This window comes from Macaca nemestrina, chromosome 4 (assembly GCF_043159975.1).
Source record: "Macaca nemestrina isolate mMacNem1 chromosome 4, mMacNem.hap1, whole genome shotgun sequence".
Lineage (NCBI taxonomy): Eukaryota > Metazoa > Chordata > Mammalia > Primates > Cercopithecidae > Macaca > Macaca nemestrina.
The window spans coordinates 78,229,204-78,242,577 of record NC_092128.1 but is presented as its reverse complement, the minus strand read 5'-3'; the positions used below and the strand labels follow the sequence as shown (position 1 = coordinate 78,242,577).

At 39.3% G+C, this 13,374-nt stretch overlaps 1 protein-coding gene across 9 annotated transcripts in view; it reads right to left on the bottom strand.

Moving 5' to 3' along the window:
* The window catches only part of LOC105475570 (UBAP1-MVB12-associated (UMA) domain containing 1), a 308,802-nt gene that overhangs the window by 151,539 nt on the left and 143,889 nt on the right, over positions 1-13,374 (bottom strand). For 6 of the 9 annotated variants that reach the window (XM_071094872.1, XM_071094869.1, XM_071094876.1 and 3 more), the window contains one exon: positions 8,007-8,195. The exons of the other annotated variants lie outside the window; for them this stretch is intronic. In XM_071094872.1, the coding sequence (XP_070950973.1) occupies positions 8,007-8,195 (189 nt within the window). The remainder of the gene's footprint in view (positions 1-8,006; positions 8,196-13,374) is intronic. 9 annotated transcript variants of the gene reach the window in all.

Here is a 13,374-nt window from a genome sequence, read left to right as displayed (position 1 = left end):
ATTATGGTAAAAATTCAGTTATTTTCTATATTTTCTCTAATCCATATAAAAGTTAAATACTATTAAAAAATAAGCAAAAATGGATATGAGAAATATGAAATAAGGTACTTAAGTTTTCAAATATCAGTTAACTCTGATTTATATATTGGATAAAAAAATTTCATTTGCAACTCAGACATTTTAACAAAAACAAAAACACTGACAACTTCATAATACCTTACTTTTCACATAGGCTTTTAAAAAACATCACATTTGATTACTGTTGGGCAGGCACAGTAAGATAACTCTGCCCACCCCCAATTTACAAAAGAGTGAAACCTAAGTGGCAGAGGCACTCAGTGACCTGCCCAAGGTTTCCCACATAGAAAGCAGTCACAGTGGGAGCAGAACCCAGTCTCTTGACATCTCTGGGGATTCTGTGGTCTGGTGAACAGTTCCAATGCATGAGGGCCAAGGTGGGAGGAAACTAGACTGTGAGTTAGGGAACAGGGTGTGAAGAGAGGAGCCAAGGGCTCTGATAGGGAGCGCTGAAGGCAGGATCTTGTGCCTTCTTGTCCTGCAGACAGCTTTCATTTCTCCTTTTTGCTTCCATATGCCCCATAGATTATCTGTTTTCTTCCCTTTTCAATGGTGACATCAAATACTTTTGACTGGTGTAAGACTTTATTCTTCCTTCTGGTCCTTCAAAGCAAACACACAATTCCCTTCATATTTTTCAAGAAGTTTTTAAGGCTAGAAACAATTTTACAAGACGCAAAAGTTGTCCCTATAGTGCAGCCATGCAATTTTGTTTCAAATGTAGTTTTTATTAGAGCCTTTAAATGATAAAGGCTACATATACATACTAATGAAGCTCTTTCAGAACTTAAAGGACTGACATGAAATTCATCTATATTTTAGATGAGGGGTTCGCAAATTTTGTAAAGCGTCAGATAGTAAACATTTTAGTCTTTGCAGGCCATAAGTCTCTGTCACAACTTCACAACTCTACCATTGTAGTCACAAGCAGACATAGAAAATATGTAAACTAGTGAGTGTGGCTGTGTTCCAATAAAATTTTGTTTACCAAAACAAGTGGCAGCCTGTAGTTTTCCAGTCTGTTTTAGAGAAATATATGCCTTCCACCTTTTCTGGGATAAAAAGTTGAATGATGGCCAGGCGCAGTGGCTCACGCCTATAATCCCAGCACTTTCGGAGGCTGAGGCAGGTAGATCACTTGAGGTCTGGAGTTCAAGACCAGCCTGGCCAACATGGTGAAACCATCTCTAACAAAAATACAAAAATTAGCTGGGTGTGGTGGCGCGTGCCTGTAACCCTAGATACTGGGGAGGCTGAGGCAGGAGATTTGCTTGAACCTGGAAGGCAGAGGTTGCAGTGAGCCAAGTTCACATCACCGCACTCCAGCCTGTGCAACAGAGCGAGACCCCGTCTCAAGAAAAAAAAAAAAAAAGTTGGATGATGTTTTAGCTATATAAGGAGATGAGAAAAGAATGGTCATTAGAATATCATCATGCTCCCATTCTACTGGGTGAAGATGATTGAGGCGAGAAATTATGCTGAAGAGTGAGCATATGCATAAAGGAAATTGGAAAGGACAGAAATTTCCAGTGATGGGAAAGGAACCAAATGCCTACTTAAGAGGCATGTCACTCAGAGGAGGCTTGTCTGAAGCGGCTGATGGCGGGTGGGTGATGGGGCAGATACTTGGTTCCCACTCCTTACGTAACCGTAATAGGTTCATTGCCCATGCATGTGGTAAGTCAGTACACTGAGTGGTATGATTTGGATGTGTGTCTCCTCCAAACCTCATGTTGAAATGTAATCTCCAATGTTGCAGGTGGGCCTGCTGGGAGGTGTTTGGGCCATGGGCACAGATCCCTCATGAAGTGCCTTCCCTGTGGTAATGAATTCTCAGTCCATATGAGAGTTGGTTGTTTAAGAGTTTGGCATCTCTCTTGCTTCCACTCTTGCCATGTGACACGCTGGTTTCCCTTCACCTTCTGCCATGATTGTAAGCTTCCCGGGGCCCTGACCAGAAGCAGTTGCCAGCATCATGCTTCCTGTAGAGCCTGCAGAACCCTGAGGCAAAATAAATCTCTTTTCTTTATAAATTACCATTCTCAGGTATTCCTTTATAGCAACATAAACAGACTAATACACTGAGACACTGGGCTACAGCAGTAAAAGAACTTCAATCTTAAGACAACCGAATGAGGAGACATGAAGAAACCTCAAATGTGTCCCCCAGAGGAGTGTGGGGGTTTTGGAGTGGGCCAAAGTGTGGAGACCACTGATTGGTTGAAAATTACAGGGTGAAATCATGGGGCAGGGAGATGAAGAAATGGTATTCTCTTGTTGATTTGGTTCCTCTGTGGGGGTCTTTAAACTGGTTGGTGTTAGTTGTTCCACTAGAATCCAGGATCTGCTTAAGTAATTCTTCAACAAGAGCTTATGATTCTAGTGTCAGGGATACTATCTTGAACGAAAACCAGAATCCTATCTATAGGAACAATGGGGATACAAATGGTCAGTATCTGGTGTTACATAAATTTTGGTTACAAAGAAATGGGTTGGCCGGGCATGGTGGCTCACGCCTGTAATCCCAACACTTTGGGAGACTGAAGGAGGCAGATTACCTGAGGTCGGGAGTTTGAAATCAGCCTGACCAACATGGAGAAAGTCTGTCTCTAATAAAAATGCAAATTTAGCCGGGTGTGGTAGCACATGCCTGTAATCCCAGCTACTGGGGGGCTGAGGCAGAAGAATCACTTGAACCTGGGAGGCAGAGGTTGTGGTGAGCCGAGATCATGCCATTACACTCCAGTCTGGGACAACAAGAGGGAAACTCCATCTCAAAAAAAAAAAAAAAAAAAGAAAGAAAAAGAAAGAAATGGGTCAAAGTACAGCCTGAAGAATGCTTAATTATATCTATATATTTCTGTTCAGAATTCCTGTTAACCCTGTGAGGTCACTTCCCTTATGCTTCCTTAAACATGGAGGAAATTCCATTAACATTCACCCCAGACCTCTCCACTCTCCTGTCCACTGGCTGCTGCATTTGGGAGGACTTGGCCACAAGTGGTTCTGTCCCCTTGTCAGAGGCCTTTGAACCAGTGATTCTATCTTGAATAGGATCTGGATAAAATGAGGCTTAGACCTGCTGGGCCACATCCCCAGGAGGTTAGACATTCTTAGTCACAGGATGGGATATGAGGTCACAAGATAGACATCACAAACACCCTGCTGATAAATGAGGATGCAGTAAAGAAGGCAGCTAAAACCAAAATGGTGATGAAAGTGGCCTCTGGTCATCCTCAATGTTCATTATATGCTAATTATAATGTATTGGCATGCTGAACAATACTCCCACCAGCATCATGACAGTTTACAAATGCCATGGCAACATCCAGAAGTTACCCTATAAGGTCTAAAAGGAAGAGAAACTCTCAGTTCTGGGAAATCCCTGCCCCTTTCCTTAAAAACTCATGAATAACCCATCCTTGTTTAGCATATAATCAAGAAACAACCATAAAAATAGCCAACCAGCAGCCCTTGCTGCGGCTCTGCCTATGGGGCAGCCATTCCTTTATTCCTTTACTTGCTTAATAAAGTTTCTTTCTTCACTCTGTGGACTCACCCCAGATTCTTTCTTGCAGGAGATCTAAGAACCCTCCCCAGGACCAGGATTCCTTTCCAGTAACTTCTTCTTCCCTCTCTTAAGAATCAAGGAACACAGGCAGCATGTTGCTGTCTGCTCTGATCCTCCACAGAAACATCCTCCCACTCGGGGAAAAGCCTGGCCAGCTCAGCATATTTTGTAACTGAGTGGAACTAGCTGACAAAAAAGCCAAGCTCTGTAAAATATTTGGAGAGGTTTATTCGGATCCAATATGTGTGTCCGTGACCCAGGAAACAGTCTCAGGAGGCCCTGAGAAAGTGTGCCTGAGGTGGTCAGGTTACAGTTTGGTTTTATCTATTTTAGAGAGAAAGAAATTACAGGCAAAGACATAAATCAATACATGTAAGGCATACATTGGTTCAGCCTAAAAAGTTGGGACATCTCAAAGTAGGGGGTTCTTACAAGTCATAGTTGGATTTAAAGATTTTCGGATTGGCAGTTGGTTGAAGGAGTTCAGCTTTGTCTAAAGACTAGAAGCAAATGCTTGAGTCAAGAAAAAGGGCATTGCGGAAGCCAAGGTTCTTGTTAAGCAGATGACGCCTTCAGGTAACAGCCCTATAGAGAATATTCTAAATGTCTCTCTTCAGACCTTAAAGGTGTCAGCCTTTCATTTAATCTCTCCTAGATCTGGGAAAGATCTAGAAAGGGAAGGAGATTCTCTACAGATGCAATTTCCCCCATAAAAGACAGCTTTGCAGGGCCATTTAAAAATATGTCAAGGAAATATATTCTAGGGTAAAATATTTTTATTTCCTTCAGGGTCTGCTATCTGTCATGAGGTTCTACACCAGTGTCAGGTTGGAATTTGGTATCTTATTGCTACAATGAGTCTGTTTTGTCAGTCTTACAACCTCTCTTTTAACCTTAATGCTAGTCAGTTGCTCCTAAACTCCAAAAGGGAGGGGGTATAACAAGATCTCCAACCTCCCTTCCTGTCATAATTGGGAATTCAGTTTTTCAGGCCCAGAGGGGGTCCGTTCAGTCTGTTGTGGGGGTTTGGGATCTTACTTTTGGTTTACACACTCAATCTAATTCTGGGATTCAGATTAGGAAGCCCTTTTGCTCCCTGTTATAAGCCACATTCTTCAACACCAGCTTTATAGGCAATAAAGTTGAGAGTTTGGTCTCCATCTGTTCCTTCCCCCCCCACCCTCAGTTGGCCAGGTCTCATCTGGGGAAGAGGACTGTTATTACTGCCATGCCCTTGAGCCCAACAAGACTGGAAATGGGCTGCTGTGGACTGGGTTGGAGCCTGCCTGCATACAAAGGGCTGTGAATACAGAAAACTGTTTTTCTTTTCTTTAAAGATGATTTATCTAGAACTCTGTATCTGAGAATGCAATCTACGAAACACTGGTTCCAAGGGGTTCACATGGAAAAAAATATTTCTATGGTCAAAAATATGAGAAAAACCTTCAGAACGCAAGTTCTCTTCCAGCTGATTTCCTAGTGCACTTTAGTATCTAGGAAATTTTGCAGTAAAGAAACTTAAAAAAAATTTTTTTTTTTCAAAGTGTATTTGACTGTGGAGCCATTTTATTCATCTGACACCTATTAAACATCTTGCAGAGCTTCATTAACGCACCATGGGAAATGCTGATACAACATTTCTAAAGTTAAATTTGGTTATAAAATATATTCTTTCATCTGACTCTTCGGAAGACCCTCTATATGGCCAAATTTATTTGCTTTTGGACATTCATTTTAGACAATGTTAACCCACACTTTTTTCCTTTCAATATTTTTTCATGGCTCCCTTTTAATTCATGACTCCCTGTTAATGCATTCGCGGCAGACTAGCAGTATGTGACTGCATTCTGCTACACGATTCTGATTCCAGAATAGTTGATAATCTATAAAGAAGAAAAAGATAGCCAGGCACCTTGAAGACACAGGAGAAAGCCCCAGTACTTAAAAATATCTCCCCCACAAATTCCACCAATTAGAGATTCATTAGGGTTAATGAGCTCGCTTTCAAAATGCAAATACCCTCTGGGAGTGTTTGCCTATTAGTCATTCACCAAGTGAAGCAGTGGAAAGAACAGGAATGGCCACACCATTAACTCCTTTTCATTCTTCAGTCATACTCATTATTCTAGGCAGCCTGGCACTGTGGAAAAAGAATGGCTTTGAAATCTGACAGAACTCTACCCAAATCCTTTACCAAATCTATGGCCTTGTACAAGTTACTTCTCAGTGCCTCAATTTCCTCATCTGAAAAATGGGAATAATGGTACATACTAAGGCTGTTATAAAGATTAAATGGGAAAACATATTAGACACTAATTGCAGAGAAGGATGGGAAGCCGGGGTAAGGTCTTAGTTTCGGCTGCTATTCTGTCTTTGCATGTAGCAATTAGTGATATGCTCGTTTAGCATCGGAGAATCTATGGACTGAATGTGTGTGTCCTCCCCGGCCCCCACAAAATTCATATGCTGAAACCTAATCCCCAATGTGTTGGTAGTAAGAGGTGGGGCCTTTGGGAGGTCATGAGGGTGGAACCCTCATGAGTATGATTAGTGCCCTTATAAGGGGCGGAAGAGAGCTGAGTTGTCCCCTTCTGCCTTGTGAAAATGCAGCAAGAAGATGCCTTCTACAAACCAAAAAGCGGGCCCTCATCAGACTCCAAATCTGCCAGCATCTTGATCTTGAACTTCTCAGCTTTCAGAACTGCGAGAAATAAATTTCTGTTGTTTATAAGACACACAGTTTATGGTATTTTGTTATAGCAGCCCAAACAAACTAAGACAGAGAGGATGAGAGGACTAGGCCCTTACATGTAATCTTATTAAATGCTCTGGCAGTGTTGTGAGGTAGGCTTTATTGCAGTCATTTAACAGAGGCAGACCTGGTACTAAAACCCAAGTCTGTTGACAGTGACAAATTATTCCATAATATCATGGTGCTTCCCATTACTTATCAAAGCTTGAGTTAAGTTATCCAATTCAATTTTAAACACACTACATTTAAATCTCTTCCAATTCAGTTTAGTTTCCCCTCCTACTTTTTCTAATTCTGTCCATTTAATCCCTGTCTGTTTTCCACCATAATGAAGAAAAAAGGAATGGAGAGAAAACAAAAGTACTAATTGGTTAAGACATGGCTTGCCCAGGAGCCTGGTCAGGATTCTGTTGACAACTGTTATAACTTCAAAGGAAAATGAGCCAAGAATAGGAACAGCTAAGCCATAGAGGAAGGAATGCAGTTAGCAAACAAATATAGGAAAGGGTTCAAGCTGACTGTGAATTAAAGAAAAGCAAATTAAAATGGCACAGAGCATGTAATAAATTAGCATACCAAAATTATTAACACCCAAAATTGGCAAAGGAAAGAACTGGCGCATACAAAGTGAATGCTCAATAAACATCTGTTGATTTGACTGTAGGTGGGAGAAGGACAGTAAGAAAATGCTGCATACACTACTCACTAAGAGCTAATAAAAAGAACGATAAATGATTGTAAAATACAAAGAAAGTTTCAAACTAAGGGTTCACCAGAACAGGTAGTCTACGTTAAAAGATATTAGTGTGAATTTTCATACATATTTCTATACAACTTTTAGGCACCATGTGAGATTTTAAATGTGATTGCTGTTCAAATCATACAGCTCAAAAACATGCTTACTACTTTAAAAGCATTGGGTCACACTGAATAGTTAAGTATGCTTAATCTGGAAAGTAAGAACACCAACAAATCTAAATGAGGTCAAAACCACGGGTCAGTCTTACCCTCCTGCTCTTAATTAACTTGTCTTGGGCTTCACTGATGTCCTTAGTTCTGAGTCTTGTTACTTTGTAGCTATGGGGTAATAATTTTTCTGGAAGATCTTGAAGGAACACCAAAACATCAATTTAGCCGTTTAATGCTTTGTTAAAAACAATTCTCACTTTTAGGCTGGAAGACTAGAAATTGAAAAGGCCAAATTAATTTTGTATATGTACATTTGTACAATACTGTATTATGCTGTACAAATCTGCATCTTGAAAGGTTTTTTGTTGTTGCTGCTGTTAATATATTTCCCATGTCAGAGTAAATTTATATACTGCTCGAAGCGTAAGTTGGGTCAACCATTCCTCAGCCTGAATCCCAAAATACTGCCAATAGAAAACTCTACAAAGGGCTGTTCTCGGCATTCCACTGACAACAGGCTCTATAGGCTCTGCTGAGAACAAACAGGACTGCCATAAAAAAGAATTTTTAGTGTGTATAGCTTAAAGCCTAAATATGTAAATAGAAAATAAAATATGCGCTGGCTGGGCACGGTGACTCTCGCCTGTAATCCCAGCACTTTGGGAGGCTGAGGCGGGTAGAGGTGGGGAGACCAACCTGGCCAACATGGGAAAACCTCATGTCTACAAAAAATATGAAAATTAGCCACGCATGGTGGTGTGGGCCTGTGGTCCCAGCTACTTGGGGGCTGAGGCAGGACGATCGTTTGAGCCCAGTAGGCGGAGGCTGCAGTGAGCCGAGATGGTGCCACTGCACTCCAGCCTGGACAGCAGAGCAAGCGAGATTCTGTATCAAAAAAAGAAAAAAAGGAAAAAAGTCACTTGCAAATCACAGATCATGTAATAATCAGAAGCAAAATACACATGTTAGAGATAGCACAACGTGATAACTAGATGAAGACAGAGTTCAGTTTCAAAATGCAGAAGCTGGTTGGTTTTATTAAAGCTATCACATACGTCATTCAGCTATACAAGATGAACGTGAGAAATTACTGCCCTAATTAGGATCACAATTTGCTATGCTATACTTAATATGTTCATATCAGGAAAGAGATTTGGTCCCTTTAAGAACTCAGGTAAGCCTAAACACTACAAGGCCAGAGCGGGGAAGTTCTAACCTGTTCACTGGCCCACTGATTAGAAGCAGACACACAGCAATAGTGAATCACCATTAGGAGCCTGAGAAGAAGGGCCTGAATGGGCCTGAATCCAAGTTTAGGGCTGCAAACTCAGGGCTGCCCTCCTTTACTATATTGATGAGACTTTTAGTTGGGCTACAATATGCAGACAGAATAAAGTGAAAATCATAGGCTGGCATGGGATGGATGTGCCCCCCAAAAGCAAGGCGCTATTAGTAGCAGGGAACAGGGTTTTCATCTGCATAAACACAGATAAATCCTGGGATGTCTAGTTGCCAGCAGGGCAGTGCATCTCACATTTCGGTGTACATAAGAATCCCCTGGGGTGCAAATTCCTGAGTATCACAAGAGAGTCTGACTTGAAAAGTCTGATGAAAGGCCTAAGAATCAAAATTTCCCAGATATTCTAATGCGAGTGGGACATGGACAACACTTTGAGAAACACTGAAGCAGACAGAGCCTTAAACAGTGGACAGACTATTATCTGCCTACTTTTTACAGTCACTGTCTCCTCTTTCCCTTTATCGATTCCCCCCACATTGTTCAAATATGTAAAGAATAAATAACTCCGTATGAAGATTGGGGCTCACTAAGTAAATGTTCCCAAAGGAATTGAAAGCAGAGTCTCAAAGAGATAATTGAACATACACCCATGTTCACAGTAGCACCCTGCACAACAGCCAATGGTGGAAGCAACCCTAGTCTTCACTGACAGATGATGAATTAAAAAATGTAGTATAAACATATAATGGAATATTATTTAGCTTTAAAGGGAAATTGATACATGCTATGACATGGATGAAGCTTGAAGACATTGTTAAGTAAAATAAGCCAGTCACAAGACAAATACTGTATGATTCTACTCATATGAGATACCTAAAATAGTCAGATTCATAGAGACAGAAAACAGAATGGTGGTTTCCAGAGTCTGTGGGGAGGGGAGAAGGGGCGTTTTGTTCAATGAGTACAGAGTTTCAGTTTTAGTTCTAGAGATCTGTTGTACAACAATGCCAATGAACTTACCACAAATAAACTATATACTCAAAAATAGTTTAAGATGGCAAATATTACATTGATTTTATTACAAGTAAATAAAAAATTAAGAAATAAGATGTTTTTCTCTATTTAAAACAATAAATTGGTACTTTTTCAATTTGTTTTAGTTTTGCTCTAACAATTGTTTTCATACAGATGTTATAAGTCTCTATTCCATATTCACATTGTGATTTTAATAAATAGGTATTTAAAGGGAAAAGAAAAGTCATGTGAGGGAAATGTGGTTTTTTTCTCTCTGCTATGAATTGGTTATGGCTCAATAAAAGGCCTCACCACCTGGCTACAAGAATAGTTTAACCACCTGCCCAGCTACTATGCCTTGCAGCAAAAAAATAATAACCAGTATCAGAGGAACACACTTTGACCACTTTGTACTACTACAATAATGTTGTTTCTGTGGATGTATATCTGCAAGTTTGCTTGTATGTACATCACCAGTACTGACAGTGTTAGTGATACTGCATATCAGTATGCTCTACTCTAAAAAAACTGTAACTGCTGGTTACAAAAATAGAAATTTTTAAGTAAATGAAGAAATTTAAAATATAAAGTATTAGGTAACAGATGAAGCACCATTACAGATTATGGAGAATTTCAGGGCTAATATTACATCCTTTAATGATCTAGAGCAAAATACCTAGATTTCCTCTGAAGATGGGACATTTTTCAATCTTCTTAAGTCTTGATGTCACTAGAATGGGAAGAGGAGGTTGCTGAAAATGAAATTCAAGTGTTTGGTGGGGAGAGGTTTGATATCGACAAATATTTTAAGTCCCCACTCCCACCAACTCCCCAACCCCTTTACTGACCGCTGGCTTTGCTTCCTGTAGAAAGTACAGAAAATCTGAGGAGTTGAGAGAAGGAAAAGGAGAGTCACCAGGTAGGAGGCAGTGGACAATCAGACATTGAGAGCCCGCTACTGGTAGGTCCTAATCTAACAGCTTGAAAACTCTGACCTCAGGAATTCCAAAATAAGCTGATAATATAAAATCACAAATATGGAAAGGTATAAAAGCAAGAGCTCATTAAGAATGAAGCAGCACTGGGTGAGAGTGAGCAAGTGGCATGGCTAAATAGTATGAGAATAAATAGTATGAGAATCTGCTTGATAACAGAGTGAAATGTGATGATAGAAAGAGAAGGGACCACTCTCAGCCTAAAATATTCCCCAACCTAGATTTCAACCAGCTAACAATATATATTCAGTCTTCATGCCTCAGCTTCAACACAACTACCTCAAAACTACCCCCAATAAAACCCATGTCTGCTTTACAAGTTATATGTTCTCCTTCTTCTCCAAAGCACTTCACACATATGCAATCACTTAATTACATGCACTCCCTTATTTAAAAGTTGTTGTTCCCACTAGACTATCAGTTCCACAAGGACAATAATGTGTTTATTTGCCACAGTATTCTCAGCATCTGGTAAAGTGACTGGCACCAAGTAGGCTCTGACTAAATGGCTGTTTCCTGACTGGTGCATTATGGCAAACACGGGATGGTCAAGAGGAGGGTGGCAATGGTCTCAGAAAAATTTAAGTTTCTGATGAAACCATGAGTTACGTGAAGTAAATTTAGGAGGATACACTTTGGTAATAGGAAATGAGTTTATTAATAGCACTTTGACGTGGGTGAAAGGCAGAAACTGAGCAAAAGGCTTAAGGAGAGATTTACAACCACAATTCTAATGTGAAGTTTGGAACGGATTTCTACAATAAGGACAGGGTAGCTCAGCTATAAGATACTTGCAAATACTTCCCAGAAGTTTGCAAGGGTAGAAGGAACAGGGCAAGGAGTCAATGGTGACTTTGAAGCTGCATTAGGAAAACTGATAGGTCTCTGGTATTCTGTGGAGAAGAGAATATGGGAGAAAGGAGAAAGAGAAGAGATTTTACTGGGTTCTGCATAGTTACAATGGAGTTTGAGGTAAATTACATGAAATATAAAAGTTGGCTGAGACTCCAAAGGAATTCTGATAAAGTAATTTTATTTATCATACTGTATTCGATGCTGTATTTTAAAGTTTACTAATATATATTTGATTAATTTAAAACACCTATTTTTCCAAAGCAGTACTATATTAGAAATACATGGCAACACATTTGCAATATTTTTTAAATTTCTCTAAAAGTAACAGTACTGTTTTAAAAAATCTGGAGTCATTTCAGTTTGTAAAGAAGGAATCACTAATATCAAGACTGGCTAAAGAGTAAAAACATTTACTCTTTTAAAATTATGAAAATCATATGTGGTTTATATATGTTAAACCTATATTTCTAATTACCACCAAATTCCACAGTACTGCTTGGTTTCATAAATTAGATATTCTTGAAATTAGACTTACTTCATTAAATCCCCATCATATATTTATATCATCATGACTCAGTGTTTTCAAATAAGTTCAGCAGTTTTCTAGGGGGCAGGTTTAGTGAAATTAGAATTCAGTAGGACACGTGCCTGATTGGAAAACATATTTTAAAAATTCTAATCTCTAATAACTTGTTTTAAGGCTTGGAGGACTAGCATGGAAAAAAAGAGAAACATATTAACTAACCAGCTGTTTTATGCAAAGTTGTCTAAGAGTAGCGGCTTCACTCAAATCAACTTGTCTCAGTCAAATCCATTCTTTTCTCCCACTCCTAAGCTTTAACCACATCCGGACTTAAAATGAGGCAAACCTTCCTCCTCCTATAGCTGTCAAGGTTCTCTCTTCACCCTGTGAGAAAGCACATCAATCCCAGTGAGAGCAAAGCATCTGGAAACCACAGCATGGTGGCAACAGGGAATACCTTTCAATCTAAGGCAAGAGCAAAGTATTTCTCTTCTCCACTAAACTGATAATAAATTTAGTTGGTAATAATGTAAATTATAATAACAATAAAGATTACAGTTATTATGTAAAAAAATACTTCTCTGAACAAGACTTACAGAAGAGGGGGAGGGAATACTCAATGTTTACTCTTCTGTATAGCCTCAGCTGATCTGTACACTATGCATCTACTTCCCCATCTCATAGCAAAATTAGTAACTGATGATGGTTGACATTTTCAGTAATGCAACAAACAGGAGTTGTACACCATCTGATAGATTGCAATGAAAAAAAACACATAATTATTGTGATATTCCTAGCAGAAATTCCTGAATCATAACCTGAATCTAATTGCAAAACATGTCATACAAACTCAAATTGAGGGATATTTTACAAAATAATTAGCTTGTAATTTTCAAAAATGTCTAGATATTGAAGGTCAAGGAAACACTGAGGAACTATTCAAGATGGAGGGAGATTAAAAAGACATCACAAGTAAATGCAACATATGATTCTAGACTGGATCCTTTTGCTGTAAAGGACATCACTGGGACAAAACATAAATGTAGGAGATGTCCTTGCTTTTAGGAAATGCACACTCAAGTATTGGGAAATAATGAGACATCATATTGTCAATTTACTCTCAAAAGATTCCAAAAAAACAAAAAGCACTTCATACTGTTTTTGTGACCTTTAAGTTTGAAATTATTTTGAAATAAAAAATAAATGAGAGGAATAGTTAGGATGATAAGAATACATGGATATGATATATAGATAGGTATAGCGATAAATACATTGATAGGTATATCTCACAAGTTCCTTTATCCCACCAACTAAAATGGAACTAATCCTTTACCCCTTTCACCTTCTCCTCCTAGGTACTCTTTGTGTCAAGGAAGAAAAAGTATCACCAATTGCCCTGCTTCTTCTTCCTCCCTCACTCCCCACATCATGTCATTC